At 30.3% G+C, this 20,466-nt stretch overlaps 2 protein-coding genes across 4 annotated transcripts; one reads left to right on the forward strand and one right to left on the reverse strand.

Moving 5' to 3' along the window:
• Positions 1–52: 52 nt before the first annotated feature.
• psidin (phagocyte signaling impaired) lies at positions 53–3,627 on the reverse strand. The gene has a single exon (XM_074125533.1). The coding sequence runs from the start codon at positions 3,093–3,095 to the stop codon at positions 138–140; it is 2,958 nt and encodes a 985-aa protein (XP_073981634.1). The 5' UTR covers positions 3,096–3,627; the 3' UTR covers positions 53–137.
• Positions 3,628–3,687: 60 nt separating this feature from the next.
• Positions 3,688–17,577, forward strand: gzl (godzilla E3 ubiquitin protein ligase). 3 transcript variants are annotated; one of them, XM_074125543.1, is made up of 12 exons: positions 3,688–3,893; positions 4,970–5,079; positions 5,178–5,339; positions 5,864–6,059; positions 6,179–6,281; positions 7,558–7,663; positions 7,754–7,928; positions 8,029–8,210; positions 8,439–8,760; positions 11,211–11,300; positions 11,802–11,897; positions 16,498–17,577. In XM_074125543.1, exons 3-11 carry the CDS (start codon positions 5,184–5,186, stop codon positions 11,855–11,857), a joined length of 1,386 nt encoding a protein of 461 aa, XP_073981644.1. In that variant the 5' UTR covers positions 3,688–3,893; positions 4,970–5,079; positions 5,178–5,183; the 3' UTR covers positions 11,858–11,897; positions 16,498–17,577. The 3 variants fall into 3 exon arrangements, with proteins under 3 accessions (XP_073981644.1, XP_073981645.1, XP_073981646.1); XM_074125544.1 differs by having other exon boundaries at positions 11,802–11,881; XM_074125545.1 differs by lacking the exons at positions 4,970–5,079; positions 5,178–5,339.
• Positions 17,578–20,466: the final 2,889 nt, after the last annotated feature.

Raw genomic sequence — 20,466 nt, forward strand, 5'->3', positions numbered from 1 at the left:
TTCATCATAAAAGTAATGTTATTCTTGCAATTGAAAAAAAAAAAAACAAGACTAAGAAGATCTAGTACAATTTATTTTTAAACATATCTTTTACAATTTCTAAAATATATTAAGTATTTACAGAATATTTTTCAGTATTAAATCTTATGAAAATTTAGATATTTAGCTTTAACTTTGAGTAAATTAGTTATCTGATTAAGTGATGCAGCATAACTAGAAAGTAGGTTTTCATTTACCAGGCCTTTCAGTGTTTTAATTTTACTTTCTTCTCGTTTATCATCTATTTTGCAGACAACTGTACTGCCAAGCATGATAGTTCTGTCACCATACAATTTCTCTTCAGATTTCAGCACAGAATCCACATTTTTAATATTTTCTGCCATGAATTCAATAAACTTGTTGATGATATCTACTCTCCAGTCAAATCCATCAGAATTTAAAATTCTTTGAGCTGGTTCTTTCTTTTTCTTATTTTTTTTTACATGACTATGTTTAAGCTTTTTGGTCATATTTTCACTAACACCAATAATTACAGAAGAAAAAGCAACCAATTCTGCATAAAGGGCAGACATTTGAATAAAGGTATTTCTTTTCGAAGGGCTATAGCTACCAGCAATATTAGATAGATTACTAAAATAGTCTTCATAGAAAAGAATGATATCACTTAGTAAACCTCCGCATTTATCCTTATCGTTATCATTTCCAGGAATAAGTTCAACTAAAAGCCTTAATTCGGTCAGAATTAAATCAAAATAATTACATTGTAGCACTAATAAGAGTCTTGACTCGGGAGGAGCCGCTATGTACTTCTTGGAGAAAGAACTAGGGACATTATTTTTTAATGGCTCCAAATTTTCTTCTAAATCAGCCATTAACTTCTTCAATATAGATCTTGAGAAGTTATAATTGTATAAGTTCCCTTTAAATTCATAACCATCTATTTCTCCCTCGGAGTTATTTGGTTCTCCCAATCCAGCATAAATGCATCCCGCTATTAAATGTAGTAACAAACATCGCAATCTTAAAAGGATGATGTCGTGATTGTAAGTTTGCTTAATGCACTCTCTTTCAAAAACTCTAGGTTTGGGATCAATATCCCACAGGACTGAAAAGTCTCTATTATCCTGTAAAATATTCCACTGTATTTTATCTAAGGGACTGATTTCGAAGTCTTTTATCAGCTGCAACGTATTAGCATGAGAAGAAGCAAAAAAAATATCTAGAAGCATTCTCTCAAATCTTACTTTCATGTAATGTGTTGAATTATTAAGTTTTTCCCGCACCCAAATAAACTCAGGAATCTTAGTCAATGCTTCATATTTATAAGCAAAAGTTATGTGATCCGCACTTTCTTTGAAATTATTAGTAAAAAACTTCATGGTTGTTGTAATAACTTCTGAGGCAGTTGTATAATCTCCGTTAGAGATTAGGGGGAACAAATGCAAATATCCTAATGTGTCAAGTTGCATGTGTTTTACATCCAGCAAAAGGTATGCATTATGGGCTCCCTTGCATGCTCCAAATAAATGATAGAATTTCAAAAGTAGTGTTTTAAATTGACTATTAGATGGGCTATGAGACAAAGCGTAATGACAAATAACGATAGCTTCAAATAAGTAATTGCCATCTTCAGTGTCAACCCACAGATCGAACAACGAATGAAGAGCGAAGAGAGCAAACCTATCTCCAGATTTCGCTTCAGTAGGTTGTAAGTCTGTATTGAATTGAAGTGAATGAATGAAATAATTAACGGCGTTACTAGCAAACTCACATTTGCTTTTAACGTCAAACATTTCTCGAATTCCTATGACTCGAGAACATTCCATATTACAGATCATTAAATTCATTTGTAATTTTGTCTTTGGCAATTTAGATTCTGAAAGAGAAACCAATTTATAAGCACTTGAGAGAAATTCTATGCATTCATTTTCACTCATCAGTGGTAAATAAGGCCTTAAATCATGAACACAACATTCTTTAGATCCAAACACTTCATAATATCTTAATATTAAATCTACAATTTTGCCAAGCAATTTCTGAGCGTCTAGCGAATTTGAAATTAATCGAGAATAGTACTCAAGCTGAGCTAAATACGGACCTCTTTTCTTCATTTGCAATGTCTCATTTTTTTTAATAAGTGAGTGAATAAATATTTTAGCCTTGTAGTATTGGCAGTTATCCGTTTGCTCATGAGCAATTTTTTTATCTTTGCCTAATTCAAAAACAGAATCAAGATAAAACAAATGATAATTCCAACTATCCATATCTGTTTCAAGAGTTTGCATAATAATTTCATTCACCTTTTCCCATTTTCCTAATTTTATCAAGAAATTTACTCTTTTATTAAGTACAATGTACGGCTCTAATTTTTCACTTAATGGTCCATCTAATACCTCTAAAGCTCGTTCAGTTTTACCTTGTAATTCTAAAGAAGTGAGGTATATTAAAATTTCTTGCTCGGTTTCGACTTTGTCTTCGTTAATAAGCTTTTCTAACATTTTTTCAGCCAGTGAACACAACACTGGATTAACATCATTAAATAATATACAAGAAATACTATTATAATTGTATGACGGTATTAAACAAGCATGAATTAAATCAGATAATTTATCCACTGCCTGAAGTAAAATGCTAATAACACACCAAAAATAATACTGGTTTTTCTTTTTCACCTTATATAAAGTCATTGCTGTCTGCTGTTGCTTCTTGTAATCACCAACTCGAACATAAGACAGAAAGAGATTCGTAAGTATTTCTTCATTCCCAGGTTCTTTCAAATTTGCTTTTTCATAAAGATCACAAATTAGATGAGGCTTATGTATTTCCCTATAACATACTGTCATGGCTTGTAATGAAGCTTCTTCAACAGGACATTCTTGTTTAATTGCTTCCAACTGTTCAATGCAATCATTTTCCTTCCCTAAACGTAATAAAGCTAAACATCTTAACACTTTTGCACACTGTAAATTCGGTTGCTTTTTAAGAACTTTGTCAGCTTCTTGTAAAGCTTTTTTATTGTTACCATTGTCTAACCAGTCATATATAGGTCTTAATCTCCTTTCTGAGACTGGATAGGCAGAGAGTCTTGATGTCATTTCTTAATTTAGGTCATGAACACTGGTCACTTTAACTGCATATTCTACTAACGGCTGATATTAAATTAAAACGAAACTAGGCAAGAAAAATAATAGTTTTTTCATTATCCAAGTTCAACCAGTAAACAATTTTACATTCAAAAGTTTCGTTTTTCTAAATCAACACTAGTGAACTCTCGTAAAAAGGAAATATTTTTATTAATGCTAATATATCTTGGTTTTTCTTAATAACCAACATTTTTGCATCAAATTTTGAGACACCACATAACTTAGAATATGTAACCTTAACTACGGTTTCACGATAGGCACATGGTAACACTTTACAGGAATTTCTTTGATATTTACTCGCCCGTTTTTTATTAAATTATGAAAATATTCATTGATTTCAGCAAAAGTTGATTTATCTATAAAACATAATATACATATTTTAATGTAGCAAAGATTTTTGTATGCTATAAAATATTGCTAACAATTAAAGTCTTAAAAACAGATCGCTACATAGTTTGATTTAGGAATTACAATAAGGAACGAATAAATATTTTATTAACCATTTTTTCATATGCGATTTTGATAGTCTTATATATTTGGTTATCATTTGCACTGATATTTCATATCACATGTTTGGGCTTAGAGAAATTATACCTGGTTCTTATTACAAGAATACTTTTTTCTGAAACTGTAGTTGTGCTTATCAAATTTCTAAGAAATTGTGTACTTTGAATGAAAATCTAAAAAAATAAAATTCTTAATTATTTTTTACTCATCAGTAGCATCAAGCAAGTTTCGTTAGAAATGGAGGTAATCGCCAACTTTTTTGTCCTTAATATTGTTTTTCTTTCATCGGAAATAGATGTATGTACCTATACACTTATACAAATTTTAGATAAAAAGCAGCTAGGGTGCTAAATTACATTGGAGTGCACTTACCTGATACATGATTAAATACCATAGGGTTTTTAAAAAGCTCTGTTGGACTATGTAGAAGTTCCCTTCACCAAAGTAATAAAATAGTACGGGAGGTTTCCCGTAAAGTTTCTTTGATTTCTCTTAAATTAAACATAGCAATAGATATTGTTTTAAATTTAATGTCATTAAATTGTTGCGTTTGACAGAAACGGGTAGAAAAATGTGATGTCTTAGTTACCGCTGGGAAAGTGTGATATGTTATACGTGTATGATGTTATTAATATTGTCTTTTATTTGAGGAAAATGTCAACAGAAATAAGCTGACAGTGTTCTTTACTAATGACAACTGGAAATCACAACAGATTAGGTCATGTAAGCACTCTACATCGGTTATTTTTTTATTTAATTTTTATTGCTATTGAGTGATCATCAACTTTCAACAGTAATAGTAATAATTTCAATTGGTTTTCACTTCGTACTACCACCCATCATTTAAATATCATTTTCACTTAATTTAATTAACGAGAAGAAAATTTTATGTTGTATGGTGAATCAATCTTTTTGATTGTAAATTTATTAAACAAAATTTTTTAGAAACGATCGAACCAAAAGAGATGTTTTTTATAATTCACTATTTTATTAGCTTTTCGTGAAATTTGGGTCGTTATAAAGATAATTCATTTCTTTCAAATCTAGTGTATTAAGATATATGCCATAAAGTTTTGATCTATATTTAGGAAAACATTTATCTCAATATACACATCATATCTATAATGTCAGTTTCTGAACTTTACTTGAATCATCAGTTGCTTTAACATAAATTTCAATTATTTTCTCTCAAAATTTTTGATTTGAAAAAAAAAACAAATATTGCAATGTGGTTTAGATCTTCTTATAAGCCTTATTTTCGATCATGATATTATCTGTGCTAGTTTCCTTTAAGTTTTATTATATTTTTTGTTTTTAAGATGGTGTAATGAATGGGAGTTTTAATGAAATGGGCGTTTTTGATCCTGCTTGGCAGAATCAGTTTCTTTTGAAGCAATCAAATTTCACTTGATCATCTTCATAGTTTTTTGTAGGTATACTTATTAATTTCATTTATACTGACTGAATCGTATGTTTCGGAATATACTAAAACTATTCCCTCAAAAAATGTGAAATACTTATTTCTAGACTACAATGATATGGTTTAGAGAAGCTTTTCTACTATTCCTTACATCTTCAGTAACGGGCGATATTCAGATTTATCCTCAGTTTGGACTTCCTCATATTATAGCTGATTTTTCTGATATGCCAGCACTTTTCGGAGAAATTATACCTTCTAAAGGAATATCAGTAAGTAAGCTTTTTGATATATCGAAGTCGACATTTGATGTGGCTTCTTTGAGTGCTGAATACTTGTAAAATGAATGTGGTAATCATGTAAACTTGGTAGAGCATAGAAGTGAGTTAATAAACCAAAAAGTTGTGCATCTTAATATTTCTGCAGGCATTATTTAAATTGTTTCTAGTCAGTAAGTGTACAAACGGAAACATAAGTGAAGTCGAAATCTCTATATCAAATTCTGATTAATCTTCTAATGGTGGATGAAAGACACCGGTCAGCGATACAGTAAACGTGCTAAATAATTAAATAAAGATAATTTTTAATTTTTTGTATCTATGCTGTGAGTAATATTTTGCTTTTCTTAGGACCAATCAACTACATCAAGTTCAACCTAAATATTTGTGTATATTAAAATGTGTATAAATTATGATGTAAAGAAGTATTCTGCAGTTACATTTCTGTTAAGAAGGACCAATCAGAAATCTTGTTTACTTTTTTATTTAGAACATAACTGAATGATTTATTTGTTTAGGCTTATGTAGTTTATGCCAATCCAGAACATGCGTGTACGAAAATTGACCCTCCGCCAAATAATGTTACAAATTTGACCAATCGATGGGCTGTATTAATAAGAAGATACAATTGTTCATTTGAGGAAAAAGTTTTAACTGCACAAAATGCTACCTTTGATGTGGCTATTATCCACAACGTTAATTCAAATAAACTGGGTAATTTCTTTTCTAAACATATATTGTGTATCTTGATATTTCAAGATTTACATAAAACTTTTTTTTACCTTTATTTTTATTTATTTATTTATTATTATTATTATTATTATTTTTTGCAGAAAGAATGCACGCCAATGATCCAGATAAAATTCATATTCCATCGATATTTGTTAGTGCTAGCACTGGAAGATCTATCAAAAACAAATATCAGTATTTCAACGGGTAATATTAGCTTCCATAGGAAGTACATATGTTTAAATTCCCTGAGTTTGAAAAATTTACAAATAATCTGTGTGTCGAAGAGAATGTGTTTGGAATATCTCAAAAACGTACTGTTCAGGAAGATTGAATTGTTTATTCCTGCACTTTTCCGGTTTGATATCAAGGTCGACGCTTCTGATACTGAAGTGTTGAAGACTAATGTAAAGAGTTGCTCGAATTCATAAATTTTTTCTTTTCAGTTATTCCCGATTATCTCAAAGACCTAAACGATTTTCTTTAAACTTTTCACTTAAACCAGTGGTTCTTACCCGGTGTTCCGCGAATATGGTCCAAGTGTTCCGCGAAATTTCAATTTTAAATGTATTAAAAATTAGAAACTTAAGAAAGATAAGAAAACAAAAATTCGTTCCTTTTTTTTAAATTTCTACTACCAAAGCTGGCCTATCTTTTTAAGTCATAGTCTTTTACAACATTTTTCCAGTGGAAGTGAATTAGTGATGGGCAAAATCGTTCATTTCAATGAACGAGTCGTTCATTTTCTTTTTAATTTTAATTAATACATATATCTTTTTTGAAAATTATATTCGATTTTTTATTATTCATTAATTTTAAGTTCTTGCTAAATACCGAATTTCAAATGTTTTAATGTTAGTGTTCCTCAAGAAAAATATATACATAATTGTGTTCCGCGTCTTTGAAAAGATTAAGAACCACTGACTTAAACACTCGTCCCTTTTATTTGAAAGGTCAGATCGTTCTAAAATGCTAAAATCAATAAAGTGTATAAATTGTACCAGTGACTTTAATAATTGTGGTTGTAACTGCTGTTATGAGAAAAAGCAGTAGGTGAGTGTGAAGAGATTTTTTTTTTCGTTTGAACTATTTTTAATGCATTTTTTAGAAAACCTCAAAGTACTTGCACGAATGAAGTGGCACCACTGGGTGCCTTCTCCTATCAAACAATAATGTGTTGTGTAATTATGGTACCACAATTGCTGCAGTTGTAAATTTCAATCAATAAAATTTAAAAAATGCATTGAAACTTTGGTGGAATACGAATTTTGTGTGTGTTCATCCAGGTATTTTTCTGAAATGAAAGTTAAACTTAAATTGTATTAAATTTCACTTTTGTTTATATCGATCTAAAGTTTTTTTTTTCTTTTAATTGAGCTTACATTTTACGATTTGTTAGACGTTTTCAAAGGTAACACTAGGTTTCATTAAAATATGAGTTTAAAGTAGCTTTTATTTGTTTTCGTTTATTTTGTTATTTTAGATTCCTCATACAAATATTAGAAGATTCACCTTGGGATTACAACAAGATATTTATCCCGTTTTTAATCGTCATATTGCTTTGCTTTTTCACTATGGTTGGGTTTATGGTCCGTAAAAAGTAAATTATGTAATGAAATAAATATCAATTTGTGACAGTTTCTTTTTAGAATGTTTTTTTTTTTTTTCAAATTATGCAGGTAGCTAAATGTATCAAAGACCATCGGAGAGCAAGAAGACGTAGGCTTCCGCATTCCTCTCTTCGCAAAATACCTGTAACTAAGTACAGAAAAGGTGATCCGTACGAAACTTGTGCAATATGCTTAGATGATTTTATTGAAGGAGAAAAACTACGAATATTACCATGTTCACATGGTATGAACATCCTTTTTTTTTTCTTTTTTTAATAATTTTTAGTGTATTGAGCACTACTGAAATTATTTGGATACATTTCAAGTTTAAATATTTCCTTTAGCATACCATTGTAAATGCATTGACCCATGGCTTACTAGAAACAGGCGAGTTTGTCCAATGTGTAAGCGTAAAGTATTTGCACAAAACGAACAGATTAGTGACAACGATTCGATGAGTGATGACGATGATCATACACCCCTGCTTCGATCTGCACAGCGAACTCATGGTGGAACATTTACCAGGGTTTGTTTATTAGTTCTTTAAAAATCAAAACGCAATTTATTCTGCTCTGCTAATGGTAATTTTAATGAAATATTAAATATTCCTTCAAATTTAATTTTTTTTTGTATTTTAAGATTTTTTATGCTGATTGTAGTATATTGCTTTATGTGGAAATTTAAATTTACTTATAAATTAAATTTTGTAACCAAATAGGTTTTTTTTTTCACTTTTATTTAAACATTTTTTTAGGATAATACATTTACACGACCTACAGAAAGAAATTCATTGCCGTCAACTTCGTCGGTTGAAGAAAGAGTGATCAATGATCGAAGGTCAGTGGAGTCTGGTTTGGATACTACCTGCTGTAATGCCTGTAATGGCAATTATCAACCTGGTTTATTATTAACTTCCACTAGCTGTGGAAGTCAGTATTGCAGCAGTAATGAACAATGTTGCTGCCGTTCTCGGATGGAGCCTAGTTCATCATTTTATACTGAAAGTAATGATGAAATTGATGTACCTTCCGTCATTACATCTGTAGTATGCAATGGTGCCAGAGATCAAACAAATGGTTAGCAATAAATTTCATTTTATGCCTTTTTCCATTCCTCGTTCTTGATAATAATTGATAACAAAAAAGAAGACAGCGGCCAGCAAGGTTTAATTCAACTGGTTTGTTTTCTTAAGACTGTTTCCGGTTATTTTAAAGCGTTTTTATTTTCACTTCCTATACTCTATTTTTTTTTTTTTTAATTTTAACCCAGGTTTAATTTGTAATTTCTCCTTTTCTTCAATTTTGCTGGCCGTTCTCTTCTCCCTCGCAAGCCCATAGAGGTGTTTATTTCTAGCGGATATCTCGCTGAAGAAGATACTGTGCGTTTCATTTTCTTGGGGAATCATACAGGTGTTGCTTTTTAATCGTGATGTGAAACTTTTTATTTCTATTATCCTCTATTTGGCCCTAACGTAATAATTTTTTTGTAAAAAAAAAGAAAAAGAAAATTATTTTTATCACAACTTTGTTTGAATATTTATATACAATGTATATTTATAATGAAGTTTGATCTTTCCAAACCAGGGTTCTTACCTTACTCACCAATCACCAGGGTTCTTGCTCACCTAACTCTGTACTCTACATATTTCTTTCATTGTTACAATTCTTCTCATTATTATTATTATTATTATTATTATTATTATTATTATTATTATTATTTTCATCATCATCATCATCATCATCATCATCATCATCATCATCATCAATCTTTAGGCTTTCCTACTCACAATACCCGCTACCAATACTTTACATAAATTATCTAAAATTAAAATTTTAAACTAAAAAGTTCCTATGAACGTTGGTACGAAAATTGTGGAGTAATATCTTAAAAAGTTATGAATTTCGTACTTATTCATTCTCAAAATATTTATTAATAACAGATATAACTTCTAACTGCAAATATATTAGTAAGAGGTTCAAAAAATTGAATTGATCGTAAATATGTTATGGCCTAGATCCCTTTTGCCTAGAAAATTACAGAAAACTCGAAAACCTAAGTAAAAAGTTTCATTTTTTTTGCTCTACTACATAAAATTAGAATAATAGATGGGGCGGGACCTACGCCCCACGGCACCACAGCCACAAGAGGCTTATTGTGCCAACCCCTTCTTAGGTCTAGTATACGAACCCTCCCCTCTGAAGAGGTTGAGGACTTTCCTTACTAGTTCTTTTTGCGCTACTATCTCCTTTGGTCTCAAAATTCCAAAGGTTTCATAGCGCAAACTTTGCAACATAATCGAACAACAGGTGAAAGGCCGTCTCCTCATCTTCCTGACACAATCTGCACAGCGGTTCCGATCTAATAAGACCTACGTTGCGCAGATGCTTCCTGAATCTACGGTGCCCCGTGAATAGGCCTGTAATCAGAGTAATCTGATTTCTACTCAAGCACTTTGGTTCTTTGCTCTACTACATAATTAAAACTGAATTAATTTGTGTAAAGAATTCTTTGAATAAAACACACCATCTGGGCTTTTCATCAAGTATCACGTATCCCTAGACCAGACCCAACTTATTTCGATGAGTAAAAGTTTGTTTGATAATTCATCATTTTCCTCATAAAGATTTATTTATACACTTTTGTAATTGTAAGTGATTCTTTACTTCCTGCAAACATTTACTGAATGGATTTTTTTTTTGTTTTTGAGATTTTATATTAAATGGCTCCAAAAATGTTCTTAAAACTTTAAATACTCTAGATAACAGGTGTTTATTTGCAAGCATTGTTCCAAAAAAAAAAAAATCGATTAGTGGCACTTTTGGGAGAGGTAGGTCAGTCAGGCTTCTTCTAACGTACCTTCGTAGTATAATTTTGAAAATATTAGATTTTATTTCATTTTATTGAGGTGAGTTTATTATGATAATAATAAAATGTCTTCTATAAGAGATTTTTTTTTTTTTTTTTTACAAAATAAATTACATAAAATGTACAGCTTAAAGTTCACTGTTGAAAAATTCAAGACATTTTGAAATTGTATAAAAAATAATATAGAGCCATCAAATAAATAAACCAAAACAAAAACATTAAATTAGATACAATGTTTAAAAAAATAAAATTCAAACAATAAAAAGATTAAACAAAAATAAATTGAAATACATTTCTGTATTTGGTGAGTTAAGTAAAGTCTAGCTACATTTCCGAGATAAAAGAATTTAACCTAATTTTTTTACCATTACTAATGGTTTTTATCTTTTCCGAAATTTTAGTTTGGTTTGATTAAGATAGCTTCTTCAGAAAGTTAGGTTTTACTTCCCTCTAAAGTATCATTTTGTTGAAATGTGCATTTTTATTAAATGAATAATGCTAATTAGAATTAAATATTTTGACAAGTTTTAGAGTTTGAAGAAAATGAATAAGTTAGAGCTTGGAGAATACTAAGAAAAAGTAGTGTGCGTGTTAGCACGGATTTTTAAAATAGTTTTCATTTTTTATGTAACCATGAAAAACCAGTTTGAAATATTTCCAGATATTTCCTATGATGATCCTTGTATTGGTAGAACATGTGTTGATGATAATCACGGTTTGCAGACGAATAATGGTTCAAGTGAAAATTCAGGTTAGTATGAGACTTTCTTATCTGATTAAAAATGTGCTATACGTTATTTGTATTACTGCTGATATCAAATTCGCTTTCATTAATACATCAAAATTAAATACATATTTTTCTATTTTTGACGATTAACTCTTATACCATTGTCCTACTGGACAGTTTTAATCAATATATCTTAATTACTTTGAAACTGAAGAATCAGTTTTACTTTTTAAAGGCAATTTCTATTTGGTATTTTTCTACCAATTATATCGGTGATTAATTCTTTTTCATTTGCGAAAAAAATGAGTAGTTAATTTCAAGAATATGTCATCTTTTTTTTATCTGTGTATCACAATTATCTTATTTTAGGATCTGGATGCTACTTTAGTTTTTTTTTAAATATCTAAGGTCATTGGCCCCAGAGATTTTTCAATGCGAATACAGAGTTACTTGATTAAACTCAGACCACCCTCTGCAGATTTATTTGTAACGCATACTGTTCAAGGTCCCATTTTAATGTTTTAGGCCAGTGTACAAGCAGAGATCATGAAGCAGAAGCTGGTTCATTCCTTTTGGCGTGATAACGTCAACATTAGCTGAAATATGTATGTATATATTCGTGTAAGTATATTAGTTTATGTATTGTTAACATTAAAAATTGATTTCCTTTTGAGTAAAAAAAAAGTTCTGGATGAGTTTCTCTTAAGATTTGTAAATCAGGAAACATAACTTTATTACTATTCTTCGAGAACTATGAGCGAAACGCCCGGGGATAGTTTGATGAAGTTTGTTCACAGAAAATGTAATTTTATTACCGTTTTTTAAAGGATGGTTACCAGAAAGACCTGGAATTTTTAGTTACCTGATAATATTAGTAATATTATCAGATATTAGTCTGATAGTCTGATAATATAATAAGCACATTTTATTCACCTTTTTCATTTCAATTACATTATTATAAATTCTTCATTTTCTTCACTTCGTGCGCACATTACCTCCTAAGACGTAGATAATCAGTTACGGAGAATGTCCAGTCATAACATTTTTAGCTACTAAAACTCTTTAGTTATCCCAGATCTCCCGAAGTTTTATCAACTAGCCTAATTCAATCCTTTTTTGGCTTAGTGACAACTTTATATGTTTATTCATTACTTCTTAATTCCGGACTCGATTGTGAATTCGTAAGGTCCTTTAACTATTCAGGTAATCTAATAATGCAAGAAGTTGATACCCAACAGCTCCTTGCTCTACTTCACCTCCAAAGGAAGCTGTCACGGGTAATGTATAGGTGTGTGATGGTACAATTTTGGCTCCCTCTTTACCGGGAAGAAGAAAATACAACTTAATTGAAAAGTTACTTATCTTCTGTTATCCATATATTAATATTTTTTGCTTAAAAATAATACCTGTTCTTGTTAGTAGTTTACTAAAAGTATTAAAAATTTGGTTGATATTTGCATTTATTCTTTTGAAAATTTATTTAATATTATTCTCAAGGAAAAATAAATTATCTAATAAATAACTAAATAACGAAAATGTCTTCTTATTTAATTAATTATACTAGCAATGATATGTCAGTTATTAGGTTTAGTCTTATTATTTTATTATTTTCATATTTGCACTTAGTTACAGTTATATTGGAAATAAAGTTTTCAGGACTTCCATTTTCGTAAAAAATAAAATTTAAGTGAGAAAGCCGAAAATGGTTGCATCCTTTCCAACTAATTATTTACCCGTGCTTTTTTATCCAGATTTCATAATATATTACTAACACTAATTTTACTTTCTCTTTCGGTAGTAAAAGAAAGTAGTACTATTAAATAAAATTTTCTGAATTAAGTATTTAGTAGAATTACTTGTTTTGATATCGTTAAGATCAAAAATATGATTTAAAGCAATTGGTGAGTGGCGCGTAGCGAAAATTGTAGAATTCCAGATTTAAATTTCCTTTTGGTTCTGATCCCTTACCACAAACATTACCCTGAATCCCATTAATAGTGTATTACAATTATTAGTAAATCAGATAATAATATCAATTCACATTTATAAAACAAAAATTAGAGACAACAATTATCTAACAATTTTTTTAATTATGACGTGTTAATATTTGAGAAACTGAAGATATATTGGAACATGGAGTAATTTTCAGTGGCCTGCCGGCTTTCGAAAAGTGTTTTATTAATACAGATAACATTGTTTGTTATCGGGATTTGAGCTATAAGATACTGAATAGAATAGAAATTCTAAGAAGAGGCGAATTCTAGATACCCGCACTAACCAATGAGCTTATCTGTTCTCGATTACAATTTTCTTAATATACTTCGTAATAATTCTTCCCAATACAATTCCATGTTTTGTTTTTTCGTCTTAAAAATCTAATTCGGTCTTAAATTTGATCTAATTTATTTTTTATTTAGCAATTTGTAAGTTTTGCTTAAGGGAAAATGAAGTTGACTCATATCTTTGAAGATTTCGTTTCTTCAGAGAACGTTGTTTTTTTTTAAATTCTCACATTTTTTTTTTCTTATATGAAAACTTCAAACATGTTTAAAAATATAAGTAATTGATAAAGAATACGATTGAAATAAATTATCGAAGTAGTACTTTAGAAATAGTACTGGTAAATGTTTTCTTATTACTTTTGGTATATGTAGCATATCTTTTTTAATTACTTTAGAAACTGTAAGCTTATTTGAATTATAAGTTTAATCGTTTAAGAAACTAAGAAAAAAGCAATTGTAAATGGAAAATATGTGTGTGATACACAAAGTTATCAGTAAGGTTACCTCAGTGTTAACGGTGACGGGGTAAGTCCAAAATGGCTAGAGAAAACTTGTATTTTCTAGTTCATCTTCAACATTTTTATATAAAAATCGATAAATTTGGCTATCTCTTGTGAGTCGGTTATTCACATTTGTTTTTGAAAAAAAATAGAGTTAGCATGTAGTTCACCATAAATAGAAGACCGATTAAAAGAATGCAAATCTGGTTTTTAGAGCCAGAGAGCTATAAAGGAGGTGTAGGCTCTCATACCATAAGTAGACCCTTTGTTTTCACACATTCCTTCTTAAATGAAACGCACCTATTAAATCGTAGATCGTTATAGAAGCAAGAGATATCTAGTTCCTGCACCTGTCCTTATAAAACGTCTGGGCGAAGTATACAATTGGCGACGAAAAGCACATTCTCCCGGCTACCCCATTTCTTCATGGCCCATATTATGTGATTTCTTTGAGTGCAGTACAAGCTATCAGTTGACTGTAGAGGCTTTGGATAGTTTAGGTTTCGCCTCTCCCCAGAACAGTTAAAATTAATTAGAATGCAGTATTCTTTATTAAGCATGATTGTAAATTCTTGTTCATCTTTTCCTTAATACGTACATAGCCTCTAGAAACATCTTTGAATGAGATTAAAACATTTCCTGGATCAGAATAGAATTGAATCACTTCCTAAAACCTCCCAGACGGTTTTATGCCAGGTGCAACGGAAGAGTTAAAGAACACGATTCGAAAAAACTCATGCTCCAGTTTGCACTTCTTCATAACCCATATAACCCAAAATAACCCATATTTTGTGATTTCTAAGGGTAAGTGTAAAATGTTTCCAATTGGTACTTCTCTCTATGTTACAATTTTGATCGCCAGGTATTCTGAATCCTTACGGCACTTCCTGGCTCCTGAAATTGTTTTCGTCTATAGATGCATCTAAAACTTAGATTGTATCTCTCCCACCTGAATAGAGGTATTTTAACCAAGATTACCGTGATTGAGAAACTTCATTCATTGGGAAAGAAGAAAGTACAACTTAAATGAAAAGACATTTATCTTCTATTAACCAAATACGTAATATTGTTGGTTTAAAAATTGCTTTATTTTGTGTTACTAGTTTGCTAAAATATGGCTTACTGAGAAAATATTGTTTGCTTAAAAATGGGTATATTTTCTTGTTAGTATGCAGAAAGTTACGGCACTCCGTTACAGATTTTGACCTGCCACAGACTTCTACCACCCCTTCTTATGCTGGTTGTCTTACTGAAAATTCTACACTTGTTCCAACGTGATACACCCTTCCCCCCATTTATAAAAAACCGGCAACAAGCTAGTTTTCTAAAATTTTATTCTAATTCTTCTTTCTATTCTATAATTCTACAAAAGTTATACACTATCTACCTTTCCCGATTTGAAGTAAGAGATAAAAGTAAAGAAATTTATATACAATTTTTATTTTTTATAAGAATTTGTTAAAATAAAAATCATTCTTCTGTTTTCTTAATGTTCTTATTCACTCACAAGTGTGGCCTCTGAGGTTTAGTAACTAGGTTGTCTGGCCAACCCCCACGAAATCTATTCTAATTGCAAACAAACATATTTCCTTTTTTTATTGCTTGTTTCTCACGATTGTATTATTTTGCTAATACGATTTGCTGTGAGTAACTGACTAAGATGAGGTAAGTAGTCCAATACCTACAATGGCAATATAGGTTTTACTCCATAAATGAGTGAGAAGTTTGGATACATTTCTTTTTCGTATTTTTTTAAATATAATTTTGGATAGCAGTTCAAAGTTTTATTTAAATTACTGACCTGAAACTAAGTTTTTAAAATTTTGAAGGTATTTTATTAAGATTTTTATGTAAAGGATATCGATCATAACGAAGACTTAAATTTATGTCTTAATTCATAAAAGGGGTATTTATCATTCTTGGGCGCACTTACGTTTGTAAGTTTTAATTGAAAAATTAAGATACAGCTTTGGGGATGGAAAATTTGAAAACGACCAAAAAGAAACATATAGTTTACTTCGTGGGTTTTTTACGGAATTCCGCTTTCCTAAAAAGTTAGTAGCGATTGGTGCGTTTTAAATGGATCACCTGTATACTAAATGTGTTGTTCAAATTCCAAATTTTTTGAAACTCCACAGCATACTGCCATTTATAACAAATAGGATTAGAGTATAAACAAGCCCAACGTTTTATAATTTTTTCGATCGTTTTTTGTTCAAACTTTAAAGTTTGAATTGTAATAGTTTCAAATTGCTTTACTGGATAAAAAGTAAATCATTTTTAGTACAAAAGATTTGGGTGAGATATAATTATAATGTAAAAGATGTAAAACCTTAAAAGTTTTTCCTCATTGAATCCATATTTATTTATTCATCCACCACCTAATTTCTTTCAAATTTACTAAAGAATAATTTTAATTTCAAAATTTGTATTTTTTAGGAGACCAAGGTTAAATATTAAAATTAAAGAAGATGCTGCCGAATACTGTATTTCTTTCTTTTTTTTTTTTTTTTTGTGATTGTATATATGATGTATATATTTTAGTTAAGATTAAGTGAATTTTCTATAAATTAAGTTGAAAATCACATAAGTAAAAGTGTAAATCTAAAAATTAAGTTTCTATAAGTTTTAAGTTATTCCTATTGACTTTAGACATTAAAATACAATTCAGTAATTTGCCATGAAATAATGTGCCTATGATAATTTTTGATTTAATATGCCTCTTTTGAGAAAAAAGCAAAAGTTATTTAAATCTTAATCATGAACTCCTTAAATAAGTAACTTGTTTTTTGAAAATGTATTTATTGCTAAACTTATATCTTGCAAAGTTATATCTAACAGAAATAGATTTAACTGAAATCTTTCTTTTAATCATTTTTTATTAAGTAGGTTTGAAAGACTGGTATGTATTTCATGGGAGTTAGTAAACAAGCGAATAATTATGAATTTCATGAATGTTGGTGAACAAAGTAATTGTAAGATTAAAAAATACAAATTTACCGTAGTTACCATGTTTTTTGTAATGTATCTTATTAGAGTAACAAAACCGTTTATTTGTATATATCCTTTACATTTATATTAAGTTATGGTTTTAGTTTTGACATCTTATATTCCTTATTCTTCGTAAAATCGGTAAAGATGTAAGGAATATACTGTGATATATAACTGTATGAAATATATGTTTGCGTGCACCCATCAAGTATGTAGTTATTATTTACTCATTAGTTTCCCATCAATATTCTTTGAAATGACGTAATATTGTTACTAAATACTAAAGATCTACTAAATTTATGGGGCTATACAATCTAATGTTGTTTTTAAAACTTGTGATTATGATTGGAAATTGTTTCTCATTAAGGCGCCATAGAAGCATTCTTGAAGGGTGCATTATGTAAGAGAATTCTTGAAATTTGTAGAACTTTGTGATGAAACTAAAGCAATCTGAACTAAAAGTTACTGCATGATATTGAAATTTCATACTCAATTCAGGATTACATTATGTTAATTATAATTCTCAAAGTGTGTTTATTTTATGTGAAGGAGATGCTTAAGTCCGTACCACAGTGGCGGTGTCCATAGCCTCGTATAATTATTCGGTTATGTACTGTGACAAGTGACTTTTTTTTTTTAGGAAACACCATTTCTATTTATATTTTACTTAGTCGAAAGTAATCCAGCTATCAAAAATCAAATTTGTTTCGGCATTTTAAATTACTTAATTACATGTTGGTGTAATGGTTATAAAACTTAAATTTATAAGAGGAGATTCCTAGTTCGAATCCCGCTATTTTATATTTGCTAGTAAAAACGTATATAATTTAAGTATGACCTTGCAACTTTCGTCTTCGAATCCGACATCTAAAAATTTGCGACTTCTTTACGATACATCATTGTAACAAAAATGAATTTAAAAAAAACAGCAATTTGAAGTATTACAATAATTATGATTTAATTTAGAGGGATGGTAATAAAGGAGTAACAAACATCTTTTTTTAAATAATTTTTATTTGGTTTTTTGAACTCAAAATAGCGCCGCGATAGACTCTCTGGATCGCGGTGCCATAGAATTTCTGGCCAATCCTCGTAGAAACTTAAAATAAGTTAAATGTTCGGACTTCTTTTTAATTAAAGACTTCAAATTCTGTTGTTTCCTCCCAGTGACTTTCATTGAAAATCTTTTCGTGAAAACTTCAAATTATTTTGGTATTAATCTTAATTAAGGAAAAGGTTTGCAGGTTTTCAACTTTGAGTTGCCACCAGAAATATTTGTGTGAAGTCTCTCAGTTTAAAAAATGTGTTATAAAAATTGTCTGTCGTTTGTGTTAGTGGTTATCACTGAAAAAAAAAAAAAATCATAAAGGGATAGTGATTGGATAAAGTTAAGGTAAAACCAGAGGCCCGGCAATAGCTTTTGGACAAAATCAGCCAACTGAAAGTAGTTAATCGCTTCTTTTTTTAAAGCTAGAGTCACTGTCTAGAGTGTCATTTGAGCGAAATGTGTGGCCTTATTTTCTTTACGACACTTTTAGGAATTTAATATGCGAATAAAAAATAATTTTGTAGAAAATCAGTTGAATGGAACTGCCATTTTACTGATACAATTTTGAGGGGTAAAATCGTTTCAAAAAGTTTCATATGGAAAGTTGCAATACGTGAGTCATTCCTTTTATTTTATTTATATACGTATGTATAATAAAAATTTGTGTGTGTGTGTGCTATGATGCCGTATACTTACATGCACCCGCCCCATGTTTGTGGAGTAACTATGTTAGATTCTCGGTCGTGGCCTTGTGTTTTATAAATGTGATAATACATGAAGTAGAAATGAAATATGATTAGGTTGGGTCTTTTTTTCGCAATTTAGGGCCCTCTCTCTTATTAACGATAAGAAAAATCGTATTCAATATACAAATTTCGAAATTGATTAAAATTCTTTTTCGAGATTTCCTTGACATTTGTTCCTAAAATTTACCACAAACTTCGTGAATACATTATATATGTATGTATACAAATACTTGAAAGTTGTACTGTTAGGCAGGTTATTTTGTAACGTTTTAGTGTAACATTTTTTAAACTATATAATGTTGATAAGATTTTTAAAAAAATTTGATTATTACAAAGGCAAAATTTTAATGCCTTAATGGCTGGCAGTCGCTATCAGAACGAAACAAACCAAGGCTCCGAACACCACTTTATATAATATTTTTTCCCGTACTTTCAACAATCACAGTAATGGAGAATCAGTGTAACATGTTTGTATTCGAATGCTGCGTCCGAATCAAGCAATTTCTTAAAATTTAACAGTAAGCTATTCTTAAATTCTTTGGTAATGCACCAAAATATTTGAACGGAAGGTATTTCGTACAATCTAGAGACGTACACGCGATGGGTAGAATTAGAGAATTAGGCATAACCGAGAAATTTAATCTCCGTTCAGAAATCCGGATATCGCTACAATAAACAAACTCGGATGACTGCGGTGGGCTAAGCAAATAGCGATAATGTGTGACGAAAAAAAAACAAGGAAAATTATGGAGGGCCTTGTACAAGTTTTCTGGAATGTAGGCATACCAAGGTTGCGATAGCAGGATTGTACCTCAGTGTACCTTGAGCAATGATTGGATTCCGCTACTGGAGAGCTGTGTGTAGGAAAGAGACACCTGGCCAAAACTCTTCTTGAATTGTTATGCCAGTGAAGAAGAAAGTACCAAAAATTCTATTGGTACATAATACATTTTATGAAAATGCAAAATCTGAAAATGTGTAAATTTGTAATATTTTTCGAAGTTTTTCTATAAATGATTTTTGGTGAATATCGAAGTGAGGTCTTGAAAAAAAATTTCTATATAGTCATAGCCTTCTGAAAAATAGAATAAAAATAATGGTGTATCTTATAAATGTGTAGAGGTAAGTGGTTTGGTAAGTTAGGTGTGTTCTTTGATACAAAAATTTGTTTTTTTTTGTTTTATAATTTATTTAGTCATTTACAATCTGTATAAATATGCACAAAAAGAAAATTCGAACGTAGATGAGATATATTGGTGTTTGGAGAGCAGGAGGAGAGTAACTACCCAGCGGTAGCACTCTACAGAAAATCGATTATGATGGAGATGGTCTTGGACCTCAAGGAGGTCTCACTCAGGGCCATTGACGATTCAGTCAGAGGTGATTGTCAGAGGAGAGAATGTACGAGATGATTAGAGCAAGTAGAGGGCAGTTTGGAACTTTTGATATTTTGTCTAGACAAGTTGACATACGAATGGGATGTTGAGGACGTTATGAAGAGCTAGGTTAGTCACGTAGGAAGGAGCGTCTACTATCATCCGGAGTAGTTTTGATTGCCCGGTCCTTATGTTTGTAGGTTAAGCTGTAGTCCGTAAGTCCACATAGGTTTAAGGATAGTATTAT

This window comes from Rhodnius prolixus, unplaced genomic scaffold, assembly GCF_049639745.1.
Source record: "Rhodnius prolixus isolate KJV_2025 unplaced genomic scaffold, Rpr scaffold_3, whole genome shotgun sequence".
NCBI lineage: Eukaryota > Metazoa > Arthropoda > Insecta > Hemiptera > Reduviidae > Rhodnius > Rhodnius prolixus.